The sequence below is a fragment of the Drosophila takahashii genome, chromosome 3L, assembly GCF_030179915.1.
Source record: "Drosophila takahashii strain IR98-3 E-12201 chromosome 3L, DtakHiC1v2, whole genome shotgun sequence".
NCBI classification, from domain to species: domain Eukaryota; kingdom Metazoa; phylum Arthropoda; class Insecta; order Diptera; family Drosophilidae; genus Drosophila; species Drosophila takahashii.
Genome location: NC_091680.1, coordinates 25,535,466 through 25,552,358, shown reverse-complemented (window position 1 = coordinate 25,552,358; position 16,893 = coordinate 25,535,466). Strand labels below are relative to the sequence as shown.

At 42.0% G+C, this 16,893-nt stretch overlaps 1 protein-coding gene across 19 annotated transcripts in view; it reads left to right on the top strand.

The window, feature by feature from the left end:
* The window catches only part of LOC108055996 (CUGBP Elav-like family member 4), a 143,429-nt gene that overhangs the window by 73,868 nt on the left and 52,668 nt on the right, over window positions 1–16,893 (top strand). For 12 of the 19 annotated variants that reach the window (XM_044393880.2, XM_044393873.2, XM_044393879.2 and 9 more), the window contains one exon: window positions 3,051–3,185. The exons of the other annotated variants lie outside the window; for them this stretch is intronic. In XM_044393880.2, the coding sequence (XP_044249815.1) occupies window positions 3,051–3,185 (135 nt within the window). The remainder of the gene's footprint in view (window positions 1–3,050; window positions 3,186–16,893) is intronic. 19 annotated transcript variants of the gene reach the window in all.

Genomic DNA, 16,893 nt, shown 5'->3' with positions numbered 1-16,893 from the left:
TTGTTTGCTTAATGATTTATTAGCTGCAATGGGATAGCAACGAAATCCCTGCAGCAAAGGCAGCTTTTGAGGCACACCTGATCCGAGAAAATCAGACTCTCCTCCTTCAATCTATTCAGATATTCAAATAGCCCCGTACCTTCGTCTCCCATTGAGGAAGAACTAATCCTCAGACGCTCATTAGCAGCCATTAAACGTCAATTTACATGTCAATTGGCCAGAGTGCCCAGCCAGCCAGTCAAAGGAGGCCAGCCAGTACAGTGAAAAAAGGGCAAGACGAACTGGGCGGTGGCGGGAGTTCAGGGACACATGAGCTTTGAGCTTTGACTTTCGCTTTGTCAGCGACTTTGTGTTTAGTTTTTTTTGTATTTTCCCTCTGGCGCCGCTGTCTCCACAATTTTTTGTATTATTCATAGACGCGACTGGCTTTTTCACCTTTGGCCAGTACTTAAAATACAATTACTTCCCCCTGGAGAGGGAAAAAGCGCTGAAGATGCAGCTGGATTCAGGATGCTGGATGCTGGATGGCAGGCACGGGATGGGAAGATAAGCAAAAACATAACGTGCAACAATTAGTGGCCTGTCCTTGTCGTCTCCTGTGGCACAGCACATGTACAAAAGTTGCCATGTGGTTAGCTAATTTAATTTGGCTTTCTTTCTGCCGCACTCGCCCCTTTCGCTTTGGCTGCGGCGGCATCAAAGACAACGACACGTTAATGACTTCTTTTGCCAGGGCAGGCATAAAAATAAAATCTAAAAACTGCCACACATGGCTTGCAAAGGAATCAGAGGAGGACCCAGGACCAAGGACCGAGCAGCCGGGCCAGGAGCCACTTAACTTGTCTATATGAGCCTAATGGCCTTTAATATTATTTTCACTGCTCTTTCCTTCAGCTGTGAGACCGAAAAAAAAGGTTGAAACGAGAAAAAAAACGTAAGAGCAAAGGAGGAGAACAAGCAAAAGGGAATCACTGAAAGCCCTGTGTGCATTTTATCCCTCCTGCCGGTCTGTGTCGTTGTGCCCCAGGTAATTGTAGAAAATTGCTGCAACGCCAGGCTAAACATTGTGCAAATCCTTTTGTCCTGCCTGCCAGCTAACCACCTCCCATCTTCTTGGCCCACCCTGACCGCTCTTTTTTCTGCTCTTTTTGGCCGCAACTGTTAACAGCCAGTTGAACTATGCCATTTCATATGTACAACAGCAGGCGCCGCAAAGTATGCTGCACTATTTTTACCTTGTCCTGCCCTCCGTTTCAACGTGCTTTACATTTTTATTAAGCCAACCCTTCTACTTTCCACTTGCCCTTCTTGCTGTTGTTGCTTAGCATGCCAGGGGCGTTGTTTGGCTTATTGCACGTGCTTGAAGGGGTTGGAAGGGTTGGGAGGGACCGAAAGAGAGGACAGGAACGGAACCCAAATGCCATTAGGCTTAACCCGGACACAAGACAATTGCCTGCAGGCCATGTGCACGGGTCCAACGTGTCGTATTAGTTATTTTCTACTTCGATTGCTTTTGCCACTTTAACGCGACAGCAACGGCAGCTGGGGCTGACTGGCTTGGCTTGGCTTGGCTGTCTGTGGCAAGTGTTTTGCCAATTATGTGACGCTCAATTTTCGATATGATACGAGTGCGAGAGGCGGTCCTTTTGGGCACCTTATATGCTTTTTCGGAAAGCGAAAAATGGGAAATTTGAAATTGAGAGGGTGAAATGCGGAGGAGGACAGTCGTGACAGCTGCCGTTTGTGCGACCTTATCCATTTACCAGTAGATATTGATTAGATTTTAGAGAATCTCCCGTGCTGATCACCTCCAAACACCATCTATCGCTCACCCACCCAAAAACCTAGACTCTAAGTACTTTTAAGCCATATATTTCCAACTCATGCTCGCCGTAATTTTACCAATTCTTTTTTCAAGTAGTGGCTAGCGTGTTCAATTACCTTTCAATGTCTATCCTTAACTCAGTAGCTCTGTGCGTGGCCAGCTTGTAAGTGTGTGCGAGATGATTTGCTTGTGTGTGTGTGCGTGTGCGTGTCTGTTCTATATATAATCATCAAACCTATATATATATATATTACGTATATGAATAGCTAATTTCCATTCTCGTAAATTGTAAGTTAAACAAAAAACAAATTGTACGACAATTTTAACTAAATATCACCCATTTTATCTTCTTTTCTTTCCTTTTTATGTAACACTTGTTCGTGCTCTATATAAAATATATATGATTGAAACGAAAAAAAATAAATACATCAAAATTGGCAAAATTGGAAAACTGACAATTCTTCTCTTATTATTTTCAAAAACTGATTTGACTTCTTTGTGATTTTTTTCGATTTATTTTGATTTGATTCGGTTGTTTCCTTATCGAAATTTCTACCTTCTTGATGCAACAATTTCAACAAAACAAATTCGTTCCGCTTATAAAATCAAAATTTGTACTCCCTCTTCCCACCCTCCCAAAAAAAACCTAACCACATTAATAAATGTTGTAATTGTATTTGCTCTATTGGTGCTCAAACTATCCACCCAAACACCAACGAATTTCTTCTTAAATAAATGTTGTTGCTTTTACTTTCCTTTGGGTATTTTGCGCCTGTTGAAATTTAAAAAAATTTACCAACCAAAAAAAAACAATTACGTAAATGTGCCTGCTGCGTTCGTTACTCGTTACAAAAAAAAATGTTGCGTAATGTGTAACCCTGTTGCATTTACATCTCTCTTTACACCGACACACTTACATATTTTGATCGAGGATATGTATGATTTTTCCGTATTCATTTTTCGGATTTCCATATTATTTGATGCGAATTTTCTCTGGCTATGGCTTCTTGATTGAAAACTTATCATTTTCACACACCGAAACCAAAACCAAAACCGAAACAAACACGATCGAACACTGCCACATTGCCACTTGTCCATTTTGCCGTCTCCTTTGGTGCAACAATCAAAATCGTTAATCAATCGTAATCAATCAAAATCAATCGTATTGGATCGATCGAATCACATGACATGACATGAAACATGAACAAACCCGAAACCAAAACAGAGCATTTAGATCGCAAGCTGTTCGTTGGCATGCTCAGCAAACAACAGACCGAAGACGATGTTAGACAAATCTTCCATCCGTTCGGCACTATAGAGGAGTGCACCATTCTTCGCGGCCCGGACGGTGCTAGTAAAGGTGAGTACCCGAATTCCTTACCTATATACATATTTACTACTTATCTACAGCTAAAGCTATATCCAATTCAGTTTCCCACCTAAGATATTAAGTATACGTAACGTGTTCGTTCGGCTCGTTATCTGTTGTATTTTTGCAGTTATTTGATTAAACCCCAGATTCTGTTGATAGTTACGTTTTTGGCATTAGCTTGGTTGTCTGTAGACGTGCTAAGAGTATTTTAGATTGCAGCCCGGCTGTATCGATGTCGTATAGCTTGTGCCATTCCTAGCTAGGCAAAATTCGGGCATATTAAGTATACGTAACTTTTTCAGTTATTCGATTCAACTTAAGAGTACTTTGGACAGCTTGTGCTGCCAATTCCCTCCGGCTGGAGAACTGATAAACTGGCTTCCAGTCAACTGATAATGTCCCATCCAAAATGTGGGCAGCTGTGCAACGAGCCAAATAATCATCACAAACATAACCATAACAATTACAGAGCTTCAGGGGCGGAGAATTCGGAGGTTTGGGGCCTTGAGGTGGCATAAAATAAAAATCGGGTAAACAGTTCAATTAAAGTTGTTTGCTTTTGGCAGTGCTGCTCGTTTCACACGCCGGCCATTTGCATTTGTATGCGGCATTTGCAAGTAAAAATACGCGCACACACACACATGCAGAGGGTAAACAAATGGTAAAAAAAAACAAAAAAAAACACAGATATAGAGGCAGTGGGAAGTTTCGTTTGTTTTAATATGCAAGTAACTTTTTTAACAATAACATTCCATTTTATTATGTCAAAAGTTTTGGTTTTACAAATACATACACACAGACACACAAATACTCTGGCAAACACTCGGTCTGTGAGTGTAATTGTGTCTTTGTTATATTTTTATACCCTTGCAGAGGGTATTATGATTTCAGTCAGAAGTTTGCAACGCAGTGAAGGAGACGTTTCCGACCCCATAAAGTATATATATTCTTGATCAGCATCACAAGACGAGTCGATCTAGCCATGTCCGTCTGTCCGTCCGTCTGTCCGTCTGTCCGTCTGTCTGTTTCTACGCAAACTAGTCTCTCAGTTTTTGAGCTATCGGGACAAAACTTTCGCAAAAGTCTTCTTTCTATTGCAGGTAGTATATATGTCGGAGCCGACCGGATCGGACAACTATATCTTATAGCTCCCATAGGAACAATCGGAAAAAAAAACTTTAAAAAATTCTAGCTTCGGTGTTTTTTGAAATATTACCTTCTACTTTTGGGGATGTTATTTTTTAAATATTTCTGAATTTCGAATTAATTATTTAAAAAATCGGACTACTATATCATATAGCTGCCATAGGAACGATCGGAAAAATAATGGAAAAGTAATAGGAAATAAATTCTAGCTTCTTTGGTTTTTATTGTATTATCTTCTACTCTAGGATATGACTCTTTTTAAATATTTTTGAATTTCAATTTTAATTTAATCAAAATCGGACGACTATATCATATAGCTGCCATAGGAACGATCGGAAAATTAATGGAAAAGTAATAGGAAATAAATTCTAGCTTCTTTGGTTTTTATTGTATTATCTTCTACTCTAGGATATGACTCTTTTTAAATATTTTCGAATTTCAATTTTAATTTAATCAAAATCGGACGACTATATCATATAGCTGCCATAGGAACGATCGGAAAATTAATGGAAAAGTAATAGGAAATAAATTCTAGCTTCTTTGGTTTTTATTGTATTATCTTCTACTCTAGGATATGACTCTTTTTAAATATTTCCGAATTTCAATTTTAATTTGATCAAAATCGGACGACTATATCATATAGCTGCCATAGGAACGATCGGAAAATTTATGAGAAATATTAGAAAATTGAACATTTTTGCGATTTGTTAATTAATAGGAATGATCTGCAAGGGTATATAAGCTTCGGCTGGCCGAAGCTAGCTTCCTTTCTTGTTTTATTTTGCTTACATTTGCAACATTTTTGACTGCCGCCTTTTGTCGTCCTCGTGTGCGTGTGTATTTCTATGTTAATGTTTGTTATTGTTGTTCTTTTGTTGCCGTTTATTGTTGCCATTTTGATATGCATGAAAAGGCAGAGGTGGCGTCGGCGGCGGCAGCGGTCGGAAGGGGGCGTGGCACATTGGCCATGTGACACTTTGCATAGGAAAACCAATGTTCCGGGGGTATTTATTATTTTTATTTTTGTTTGTTTTTGTGTACCTACTCTTGTGTTTTTCTATTTTTTTCACTCTCGTTTATTTGTTTAGGGGGCTTTTAGGGTAGCTGCACTTAGGCCGTTGAGAAATAAGGAGTGGGATTCTGAGATTCCCGACAGCCATCAATTTCCAATCAAATTGATGCCTGAAATTTGCGCACAAATTTGAATAGCTGAAATATTTCACGCATATATTTAGGAATGTCATGCGAATCGAAGACAAAGCAGCGACATAATTTGATACAAATTTTCATTTTTCTTTCCTTTGTATTTTTTTTGTTTTTTGACTTCCTGTTGAACAGGAAAACTTGTTGTTGATGTCGTCGCCCTTCAACTTCGACAGTGACTGCGTGCAAAGCCGCGAAAACTGTCAGTCGATGTGGTTAAATTGCGGGCGGGGGGAAGGGAAAATTGCGGCTGCGATGCCAACATATCATTCTTCATTAAAATGCGCTTCAAAGTCAGCTCAACTGGAGCAGAGTCTGGCGCTCCCTTTTTTCGGAGTCGCAGTTGGTGTTAGGAAAGTGACAGGCGCTAGCCTGTGTAAGTGCCGAAATCCATCAACGTCAATGCTTTCGTCCTCGTTCTCCTTCTCGTTCCCCGCACTTTTCCGCTCCGAATTATATTCAAAAGAAAATCGACTTTACGATGGGGCGATACACAGGAGGGTGCGGGGGCAGGGGTAATGAGGAATGAACATTGACTGACTGGGCGAACTGCAAATGTATGCAAATGATGATGCATGTGGCAGCGAAATGCGGTGACGCTGAATCCGAGGGCGAACAATAATAACCCAACCCCTCCTCCGCCTAACCGCTCATTCCAAGAACACCGATGTCTGTGCGCCTGACAGGCTACAGGAATAAGCGCAACCATCATGTTAAATTATGCAAATTCGATTTCAGTGAGTGAATGAAATGAAACGAGGTAAAGGAAAGGTTTTTCTGGCCGGGGACTTGGGCTGACTTTGAAACTTTTGCCCAGCACAAAACACAAAGCATGTGGCGCAGCACTGAGCGAAAAAATGGCATAGAACAAAAGATTGGCAAAAAGCAACATAAATCGTTGAACATATTTTTGAATTTTAGAACTTGGAAAAAAGAATAAGGTCAGTTAGGAAACGGTCGACAGTAATTCGTTTTGGATAAATTCATCTACATTTAGGCAACTTTTTCCAAAGCCTCTTAATTTATTTTTTTATTACTGTTAAATTATTTAGATTCCTAATAGGTTCTTAAAAAAAACATTTAAAAAACATTAATCGCTGTCAAATCGATATGCGCATGGTAAATTTCTGGCATTGCGTACGCATTTTGTTTTTACCAAAATTTCTCTCTCAGAGATTCTCTGACTTAAAAAAGGAAGAGAGAAAGACCTCTTCGATATTCGAACTGGCCCACGTAGAACATGTGGCTTACATTTCGAGCATATCGAATTGAGGTACCCGCATATCAAGTTAAAATTGATCGATCCTCGTTTCATACCAATTTTTCTTTGTTTTTCTTTTCCTACGAACTGTGTCTAAAAAGCAATAAAATTATGAAAGAATATTGGAAATTACTATGGTTTTGCCAAAATCTTGTTGGCATTTGTTTTTTAGATGTAATATTTTAACAAAAGATCTGTCCCACTTCTCCGTGTGTAGCCATGTGGCGGAGGCGAAAAATTTTACAGCTCGACAATGGTAGGACCGCAGGCAGAAGCCAGGAGGTAGAAGCCAGGACAGGCTGGCGGCTCATTTGATTAGAATATTCATGCATGCACTTCATTGTCATCAAGGCTGGCAGGCAGCAAAGTTGTCATCTCGTCCTAGGTCTTGTCATCTGTGCAATCAACACAATTGTGTGTCTCCGTCGGAGTGTCCCGCTTCCCGACTGTCCCGCTGTCCCACTGTCCCGCCCTCCGTCCGCCGGCAATCAAAGCTCCATGTGCGTGTAGATGAGCAGCAACGGGTGGTGTCGTCTAGTGGCGGAGTCGAGCATTTTGCATAAGTAGCCGCATGAGTGTGGAGAATGGCTCCTGTTGCTGACAGTCGGTTGGCGTAAGTTGACATTGAATGGGTGCCCCTTTTGGGCTTAAAGCGCTTGCGGCCTAATCACTGCGACTGTGGGCTGTCATTAAGTAATTGGAATGGAGGCCGAAATGCACTGGGACCGCCCTCCGAACTCAATTAATTTAAAGAATAAAGTACGCACACTCCAAATGTATTTAGCCCAGATTTGGCAACCAGAATGCCAGCCTCACATCAACAAGGACCTTGAGTCAATCGACAAACTCAATTGATGGCATTGTCAAGTTGTGCTGCCAAAAACATAAATTGAATTAAAACGTCGTTTAGACTCGAAATTAATTCGAAATGTCTCGCTTTGTCAAATTAACTTTTAATTGCCGCAAAAGCCAACAAAGAGACCTTCGAGCCAAGTCGTCGTCTTGCAGCTGACACACAAAAACAAATTCCAATTAATACGTGGCACACACACAAACGCATAGCACACACATAAATTTCTGTGCGGCTGACACACACAGACGCGCGCACTTTCGAGGACACAGACACAACAATAGAGCGCCGTAAAGTAGACTTCAAATGTTGGCCTGCATTGTCGTCTATCATATCAAAAGCGGCGCAAACCCCATAAATGCCAATAATTAATGTGACATTTTCGGCGTAATTGAGGCAAGTATGCAGCGTGCAGCATGCAGCATCGGTGGCCTGTCACAACCACACGACCAATGAGCAAATGTATCTAGGCATGCGGCGAGTATCCTGTTCGAGTCTCAGTCCGCCTGCGTGTATTTCAAAGCATTCCCCAAAACTGCATGGCATGCCAAGTGGCAAACTGCTTCCATTTTCCCCTCAAACCACGCTTGGCTGGCTAATTGAATTTCTGCACATAGCTCTGGCGAATTCTACGAAACAAAAAAAGTAGAGAAAAGCAAAAAATCGAGTGTGCAACAAAATTGTGTCGCCGAGAACTCAGGTGCGTGGAGCTTTCCTCCCAGCTCGTCTCAGTTTAAAGAGCAAATTTATTGCCTGCAAAAAAGAAAAAAGTTAAGTAGCCTTCACATAATTGCTCAGAGAAAAGTTTTAATGCCCCATCCCCTGGCTCACCGGGCTTTGCCTCAAACTTTGCAATGACAGTTTAAGTTGTTTTTCAGGCTGTTGCTGCTGCTTTGGCTGCTCCACTTGTTGTTTGGCCAACAAATTTTTACAGCCAGCCATTGTGCGATGGCGGGGGAATCGAGGGGAAGGAGGCTTCCGCCGGTTGTCAACTCTCACTGGCTCACACTCACATCCATACTCACATCCAGATCCACATATATCACCGTGGCAGCTCTCTGGCATCATCATTTCATTTCAATTTCAATTTATATGAGCAAAGTTTTATGAAGTGCATGTCATGCTGCCTGTCGCTTTGCTCTACTCCTGTTTCAACCAACCAACCACCCACCCACTGGCACACTGCATTTATTAAATTTCATTTCATTTCAGCTCTACACTCATGTTTATTTTACAGCACACTAAAAAGTTCTAACAAGTGCTGATTGAGTGCGCTGCAAAAACTGTCAAACGGACCCGAACAAAAGCTCGAACCGCGGGCTGCGTTGTAAAACTCAAATTGAATTTAACGCTTATGACATGCGAGAGCTTTGCTTTATTTGATTCGCTATAATAATGGCTAAAAGTGTGATGAGATGTTGGATTTTGCCAGCTCAAAGGCGGTTGATTGGATCGAAAATGTAGCGCCCTTAAAGTATCCACCAGATAACTATCGCTAATATTCCGTATCCCAACGCATCGTAAATCTATCTTCTCCAAAGTTTCTGTAATTAGAGTCGTACACATATCGCCTCACCTCTCGGGACCCATAAAACATTGCACTTAATGCGCCTTAATTAAAACAAAACTCTCTCTGCGCTCTTCGCTCTTCAAGTGCCCGCCGGAGTCTATAACTATTTATTGCGTGCCAAGAACCGGCATTTAGACAAGCATAAGAAAAAATCGGAGTAATAATAATAATGTAAGTTGCGGCATAAGCTCATAAGTGCCATTTAAGCCGCAGTCATCCTTGTTGCTATTGCCGCTGGCAAGCCAAAAGTCCTGGACTCCCCGACTGCAAAATGGCACACAGGCTAAGGAATATCAAAAGCGGGCTGCAGGGGGCGAGAAAGAAAGAAACAAACGCGAACTTTTGCGTCTATAGACCAAAAACCGAAACCAGAAAACCCAACAAACTTTTCCGTCGTCGTAGTTGTATAGTCGCCATGGCCACAAGTCTTTTGTGAGCTCTGAGTCCTGATCCTGATCCTCTTCCTGAGCCTCTCCGGACCCCAAAAACGTGTATGTTGTGTGTGTGTGTGACGCAGCTTAAATTTAATTGCACTATGGCCAAAGTTTCATATGCAAGTTGGGCGGACGGCCGGGCGAACCAGCCGAGTCCAATAAATTTTTATCACATACAACTAGAAAAGGCGTTCCGCTTCTCTTGCCCTGCTTAATGCTAATTAACATGCAACACGCCCGAAACTATGCAACGAAACTCAAAAGGCACACAAACACACCAACACACATGCGAAGGTCAGAGCAATTAAACGTGGCCAAGGAAAGGAAAGCAAAGGAAAGGAGAGGAGAGGAAAGGAGCAGGCTGACGAGCAGGAAGTGGCTGAAATTTGATGCCGTCAAGCCGGGCCAACGAGTCATAAAAGAACCACAAAGTGCCAGCAACTTATGCCACTCGTCGTCCAGCTTAGAAGGAATAAAGCCAAGAATATTCATACCCTATATCAATGGGATCCTTTATTCCTTATATTCCTATCATGTTCTTTCAAAATATCAAAATATAATAGCTTTGATTCTTTGTCCAAATTTCAATTACCACAAACAATAGAATTCGCTGGAATAATCTTAAACAAAAGTATATAAACCAAGTAAATATCTTAGTATTTCAAGCGCAAATAATAAATTGATGGTATTTTTTAACTTACACCCAAATGAACTTGATAAGAAACGATGATCAATTTGATATTACGTGGTATCAATTTTGACTTGATATGCGGCATATCAACTCGATACACTCGAAATAATTCGAAAAAAGCCAGTTTGAATATAATTTGATATCAATTTTATCATTATTTCAATGTAAAAACGAAATGCGTATAAGTACCAGAAATTTACCATGCGCTTATCGTTTTGATCCCGGACTGTTTTTCTTTTTTGTATGTACATAATATTTCTAATATTCTCCTAGTGGTATCATATCCGAATTCTCTTTTTAATATTCATCCCTATGTGATACCCTGTTCCCACTAGCAGCTATATTGCTGCCGCCCGCAATTTCGTTTCATTATGTGGCCATGTTGGTGGCAAGTGTGCTTTATTAACACATTTCGTGGGCCACCCACACTTAAACACCCTACCCACACACACACATCCACGTAAGAACATAACTTTTTTAATACCCATCGCCATTGCCATCGCCATCGCCATCGGCATCGCCAGCTGCCTGGCAGGACTAACAGGACTTACAGGACTGGGACGGGCTGGCTTTAGTTGTAATAGTTTAATAAAGTAGTAAAAGCTGCGGAAATTAGATTTGACCGCAACACACGGGCACAGGAGACCGCCGGAGCGGAGCCCAGACAAAACTTTGCCGCAGCCCAGGAGAGCAAAAAATGTTGTACAAGCCGCATGGAGAGGAAGCCGAAGCCCAAGCCAAAGCTTGCCGTGGTTGCCTGGCCGCTTCTTTGGGGTTCCTGGATTCTTGTCAATAAAAATGTCAAAAAAGTTTCGGCTAAGCATTAAGCACAAAGTTTGGGCCGAGTGGAAGGGCGCTGAAAAGGGTTGCCCGAGTTGGCTGATGAGGATGTATCCCAGGCTGGAGATTGGAATGTGTATGAAGACCCAGATGAGGATGTGGATGTGCTTATTAAAGGCAGGACGAGTCCCAGAGGCGGCTGGAGGACCCTCGGCAGCAAATTTAATTAACTCAGTTGAGCGCGCTTCCTCCTATCAATAAAAGATTAGTCCTATCAGCCATGAAATACGCCACTTTAGATATTTGTTTTAGTTCTTGGAGGATTATTGAAAAATTAATTCAATAAAGGGCCGCCGCTCGCCCTTGTTCTCCTTGGCATTATCTGGTTTATTGATGGAGAATCGCATAGAGATTCCATTTCCCAGCCGCCATAGGCTTTAATATTTTTAATAAGCCCCATAACGAAGACAGCACTCGGGATCTTATTAAATTTCAGACAAGGAGCTGCTGCTTCTGCTCCTTCTGCTCCTCCTGCTGTTGCTGCCACCTGTCAGTTGCACATATTTTGTTATTATCACGAGGTTATAAGGAGAGGCGCCCAACCGTATGCCACATACATATTCTGCAGCTCATTTTCTAGCTCATTGCCGGGGCCAAGACATGAGCTAAATTAATTTATTCCGCTTTTGTTGTTAGACAATATCCTTTTCAGCCTCCTGGCTCCTGAATCCTTGCTCCCTGCCCCTGCTCCCTCCTCCCCGTAACGGGATACATGGCACAGGCAGCTTGAGTCGAGCCGCGAAGGCATTTAATGAAAATGGATACGTCTAAGGCCCAGAACTGAGAGCCCAGCCCAGGCTGCGCTATCCTTTTTCAAAGCTCCGAAGGCACAAAATAAAATAATATAAAACTGACACTGGGTTTGCTGCGCCTGTTTTGCTTGTGGGTTGCTAAGCTGCGTCAAGTGTCGACAGGATGCCTGGGGATAGGGCCTTAAGTCTTCGTTTTCGGCTTGGGAAGGGGTAGCCCGAAAAACATGGTAACAATTCAGCAAATGAGCCGAGAGAGATTTTAAAATTTGCCCCTTTAGAGTTTCTTAAGTTGAATTTATCCTTTAGCCCGATCCTTCGCCTGCTGCCTTCCATAACCACACCCCACTTATTGAGTTTTCCTTCTTCTTCTCTGCTTTTAGGTAAGTGCCCCAGGCTTCATCCTTACAGCAGAACACGTGATCCACGTGGCGGTAAGCAGATGAAAATCAATATATTTACCAACCAATCCCACCCATTCAGAGAATATTTCTAAGAACTTTCAAATTGGCCATTTACCACAGCATATGTTATTCACCGCAGTAGCAGCTGAAGAGCTCTGTCAAAATGCAAATGAGCCTGTGATAGTTAACCGCAAAAAGTGTCGACTATATCACCAAATTGACAGGAAACAATGCATAATAATGAGAACGTTTGTACATTCAAGTGTGATAGGCCTGTGTAGATTTTTGAATAATATAATGACTGCATTTTCCACCGATTCCTCGGTAGCTTGGTTAACCGCTTTTGGCAGTTAACTTGGAAATCTCACTTGCAAATCTAATGCAAAATTAAGCAGGAAGTGTCGTAACCACTGGGTTCACACTAAGAACGAAAATAGCCATTCAATGTAGGAAATTAAATGAATAAATAATTTACTAAAGAAATAATTCTAACAAATTTCGCATTTTTTTTACCAAGAAAGTAGAATTTACTTGAAGTTGATGAAATTAAAATTGAAGGCCAACATTTTTGGCTAATTTTCTCACAGTGCAAACCCAAGGCGTTTTTCCCCATAGCTTTTCGCCACTGTTTGGTCGGCACTCAATCAAAAATCACATTTCCGTGTCGGCTGTTTGGCGCAAAAAGCAAATAGCACATACACCCGCACAGATGAAGCAAATGTAATTAAAATTCGATATACTTGTTTTCACAAAACGGCCTGCAGAGAGATCGCACGTAGAGTGGGGGAAAGTGGGAAAAGGAGTTAGGCCTCAGTTCTCGACCATGTTTCATATGGCCTGAGGGCGGTGGTTGGGTTGGAAAATGGATGAAATTGGGGGCTGGAGAGTTGCATACATCATCATCATCATCGTTTCGTTGCTGGGCAAAAGCATTTGGCAAAAATTTTAGCTTCAATTTAAATTTTTGGTCAGATTTGCACGTACTCAACTTCGCTTCGTGTGTTTTTGTAATTACATATACACACGCACACACAACCACACAATTCATGCAAATTGATGTTGCTCTTAGCACACACACACACTCGAAGAAGAATATTGTACTTAATATTAAGAAAAATAAGATAATATATTTTAAAGATTTAAACTAAAGAATTATCCGATTATCGCATTTTGAAGAATATTCATTTTAAGGGAAAGGCCATTTTCAAAGGCTTTAAATATTGGTTTTTCAAGGCTAAAATCCAAGCTTAAAATTTATTACCTACACAAAACTAAAACGGCGGGATAAAATCAATATGCGCATGGTTAATTTCTCGTATTTATACGCATATTGTTTTTACCATGCAATACTGGTAAAATTGATATTAAGTAACATCAGTTTGCCGAATTTTCCCTTTTATAGATTGTCTGAATTAATCATTGGTTATTTGATTATCATTTAAATACTTGAAGTAAATTTCCAAAATGTAGTGTTGTTTTTTCTGAGTGCACAAATCCTGGTGAAAAAAGCTAGCAGAAGCTGCATTGGAAATTTTAGGCTGTTGTCTGCGCTACTTTACAGTACTGCCGCCCACAACAATGAAGATTTATAATGCCCTCCTGGCCTGTAGCTCAACTCCCGTTGTCATGGCGATGCTCGGGGCCTAAAGCACTGTATGCCATAATAGCCATATATTAGGGTTCAGCGGCGATTTGGCCGAGGCCGACAACAATTGAGGAGGAAAATGGAAAAACAAGGCAGCTGGAAGGCTGGGTGGGTGTTGCGTTTATAGCTGGTAATTGGAATCAGCTTAGACCGTTGAAATCCACAAAACCAACCTCACGTAAATCGGGCGGATGTATTTCTACGGCACAGAATATTATTCAAAGCATGGTTTTAAGCTGCCGCTGCTGGCATTGTATAAGTTATGCCAATCACATAACAAAATATATGTTTTTGCCCGACTCAAATTAAATAAGAGCCGCACTGGCACTGCCACTGCCACTACCACTGCAAATCGCACACTCAAGCGCAGAGCGTAACAAAATTCAATATCGCTTTTAATTGCATGTTGCCGGGGCAACAGCAACATCAACAGCAGCAGCAGCAGCAACAGCAACAAGCGACAGACATTGTAAGCCCCTTGCAAACTGAACCGTCGAACGAAGGACGAAGGACGAAGGGAGCGCGGTTAGCGGAGAGTGGAGAGCGGAGGATGCAGGCCACTTATATAAGCCTGAATGCCTGGGACGAACCTGTAATTTAGCAAAATGTTATGTAAACTTTAAATCGAGTTATGCATTTTAATTGGTTGTTGTACAATTTTGCAAGCGGCACGTTTTGTTTGCCACATCAGAGAGCACGGAGCTGAGCTTCCATTATGCATACACAGATATACGGCTATGCGGAATATGAGTATATTCGCCCATAGACGTGGCATGCCTCGCAACAATTGAAAATGCAATGCTTCACAGATTTTTGCGTAATGCAATTGAAAATCTTGTTCAATTTGAGCAATTTGCAATATTATTTTAGAGAATTTATGCTCCTTTTCCTTTCATAAGTTTTTCCATACCGCAGGATAGAGTGCTTTTTTCCTACAGGAGGAGGAATCATTGTTTCTTGTTTATGGCCTCAAGGATGCGCAAGGCGGAGCAAAAGAAATTTCCCATTTTTCCTGAGAAATCTGAGCCAAAAAGGGCACTTCTGGTTACAAAATTTCCGCTTAATTAAATAAATTTCGAACCACACAAAGCACGTTGCGATGCAGCAAGTGCATCTCTGCCCAGGAGGCAGCTTAATGTTAATCTACCCTATGGCTTAATTGCTGCCACTGCCACTGCGCTGCCATTGCCACAGCAAATGGCGCCCAAAAGGCCAACGGGAAATCTTAGTCTCAGTCTGAGTCCCGAACTCCAACTCCCACTTCCTTCGTCTGGGTCGCTAACTCATTTTAATGATGCTGCTACCTGGATGGCGACCCAAGTGCAGTGCGGTGTCTTCGGTCTTCAGTCTTCAGTCCGCCGCCGCTTTGGTCGCAACTTCGAGGCAATTATGGCCAACTTGGCTGTGCTTACATGTGGCCAAATTGTTGTGGCTTCGTCTACGTCTCGGTGGCATTAAAAATGAATAATGTGCGCGACTTGGGCGCACAATTTATGCACTCACTGTCCAGATGCTTACTTGGCTGGCTGGCTAGCTTTCTTGGCTTGGGCCCTTTTCAATCATGTCCAAATCCATGCAATCAAATTCCTGGCACCGGGCAATACAATTAGCTTCTCCTTCTGCCCCGCTGAGGAAACAAAAAAAAGAATAAATTTGTTGCATGCTTTCGGACGGCGCAGTTTATTAGGCTTAACCTACCTGTCCAGGTCCTGTCCAGGTCCTGGCCGTGGATCCTGCTCCTGCCTACGCTTTGATGTCCCGCCTAAGCCCGGTAAAATTGATTTTACCTACGGGCTTTACCTCGCCGGTGGTGGCTCCTGTCTTTATTTTTATTTTCCCCCCGGGCCAGCGCAGAGTCGGCAATAAAGTTCAAATGAAGCGAGTCGCCATTAAGTTATGCGGCTTTGGTCCCAGTTTGCTCCTCCCCTCCTGGCTAAATAAGTGGGCGCATAAATCGCCAAAGGATACGGAATGAAATGCTGCGGAATAAATGCTGAAAACAATAAAGGTACACGGCTCACTTGAAGGGCATAATAGTAGTTGGCTATCACAGGTCCTGCTAGAGAGATTAAAGTTCATTTCGGGCTCCTTCCCTTCCTTTTTCCTCGGCTTTTTTCCTGTTTTCCCCACCAGCTGCGGAAAAACCTCGGCGCCCAAACTGTGCTGCGGTTTTAGTTGCATTTGACTTTGCGGTTTGACGTTGTTGCGTTTGGCTTGTTGTTTTGTATGTTTTTATGTATTTTTTGCCCCCGCTTCTGCTGGAGCACACGCAACAGCTTTTTGTTCACACTTTCGCCTGGCAAAACAATTTTCCTCCCAAATCTGGCCAGAAAGGCGGAGGAGAGTGGAGTGGCTGCTGGCGTCGCCTGCCCCGCATGCATTGCGGTTTCTGTTGCATAATTATTATGTTGCGGTTACTGTGCCTCCCCGATCCTTGCAGCTCCCTTCCAGCTTGCTGCTTGCCACCAGCTTCGTGTTGCTGTTGCTGCAGAAGCATTTACCTTGTTTGTGGTTCGCTGAGCGCTGGCAACAGTTTTTCAGGTCCTGAAATTACTTTGGTCTGGCCAACGAGTCGGGAGGCGGGAGCTTTAAATCTTTGACGGTTCAGTTTATTTAGGCGGTTAAAAGCTACGTTTTTCTTCCCATACAAAAACTTTAACGAGTTTTAAAGTGGAATTTGTTGGTAATCGTCAATGATTTGATGCCAAAAGTAATTGAATTGGAAGCAGAGACAATAACCTAACTACACAGAAAAAAAACACAATATGAAATAGGGTCATTTCTACGTTATTTCATATCAATAAAAAGCCGATATGATTAAAGTAAAATTTATAATTTAATCTTATCAACTTGAAATTTTTTTCATTTCATAAAAGTTTTACAAATACTGTTTTAATATACCA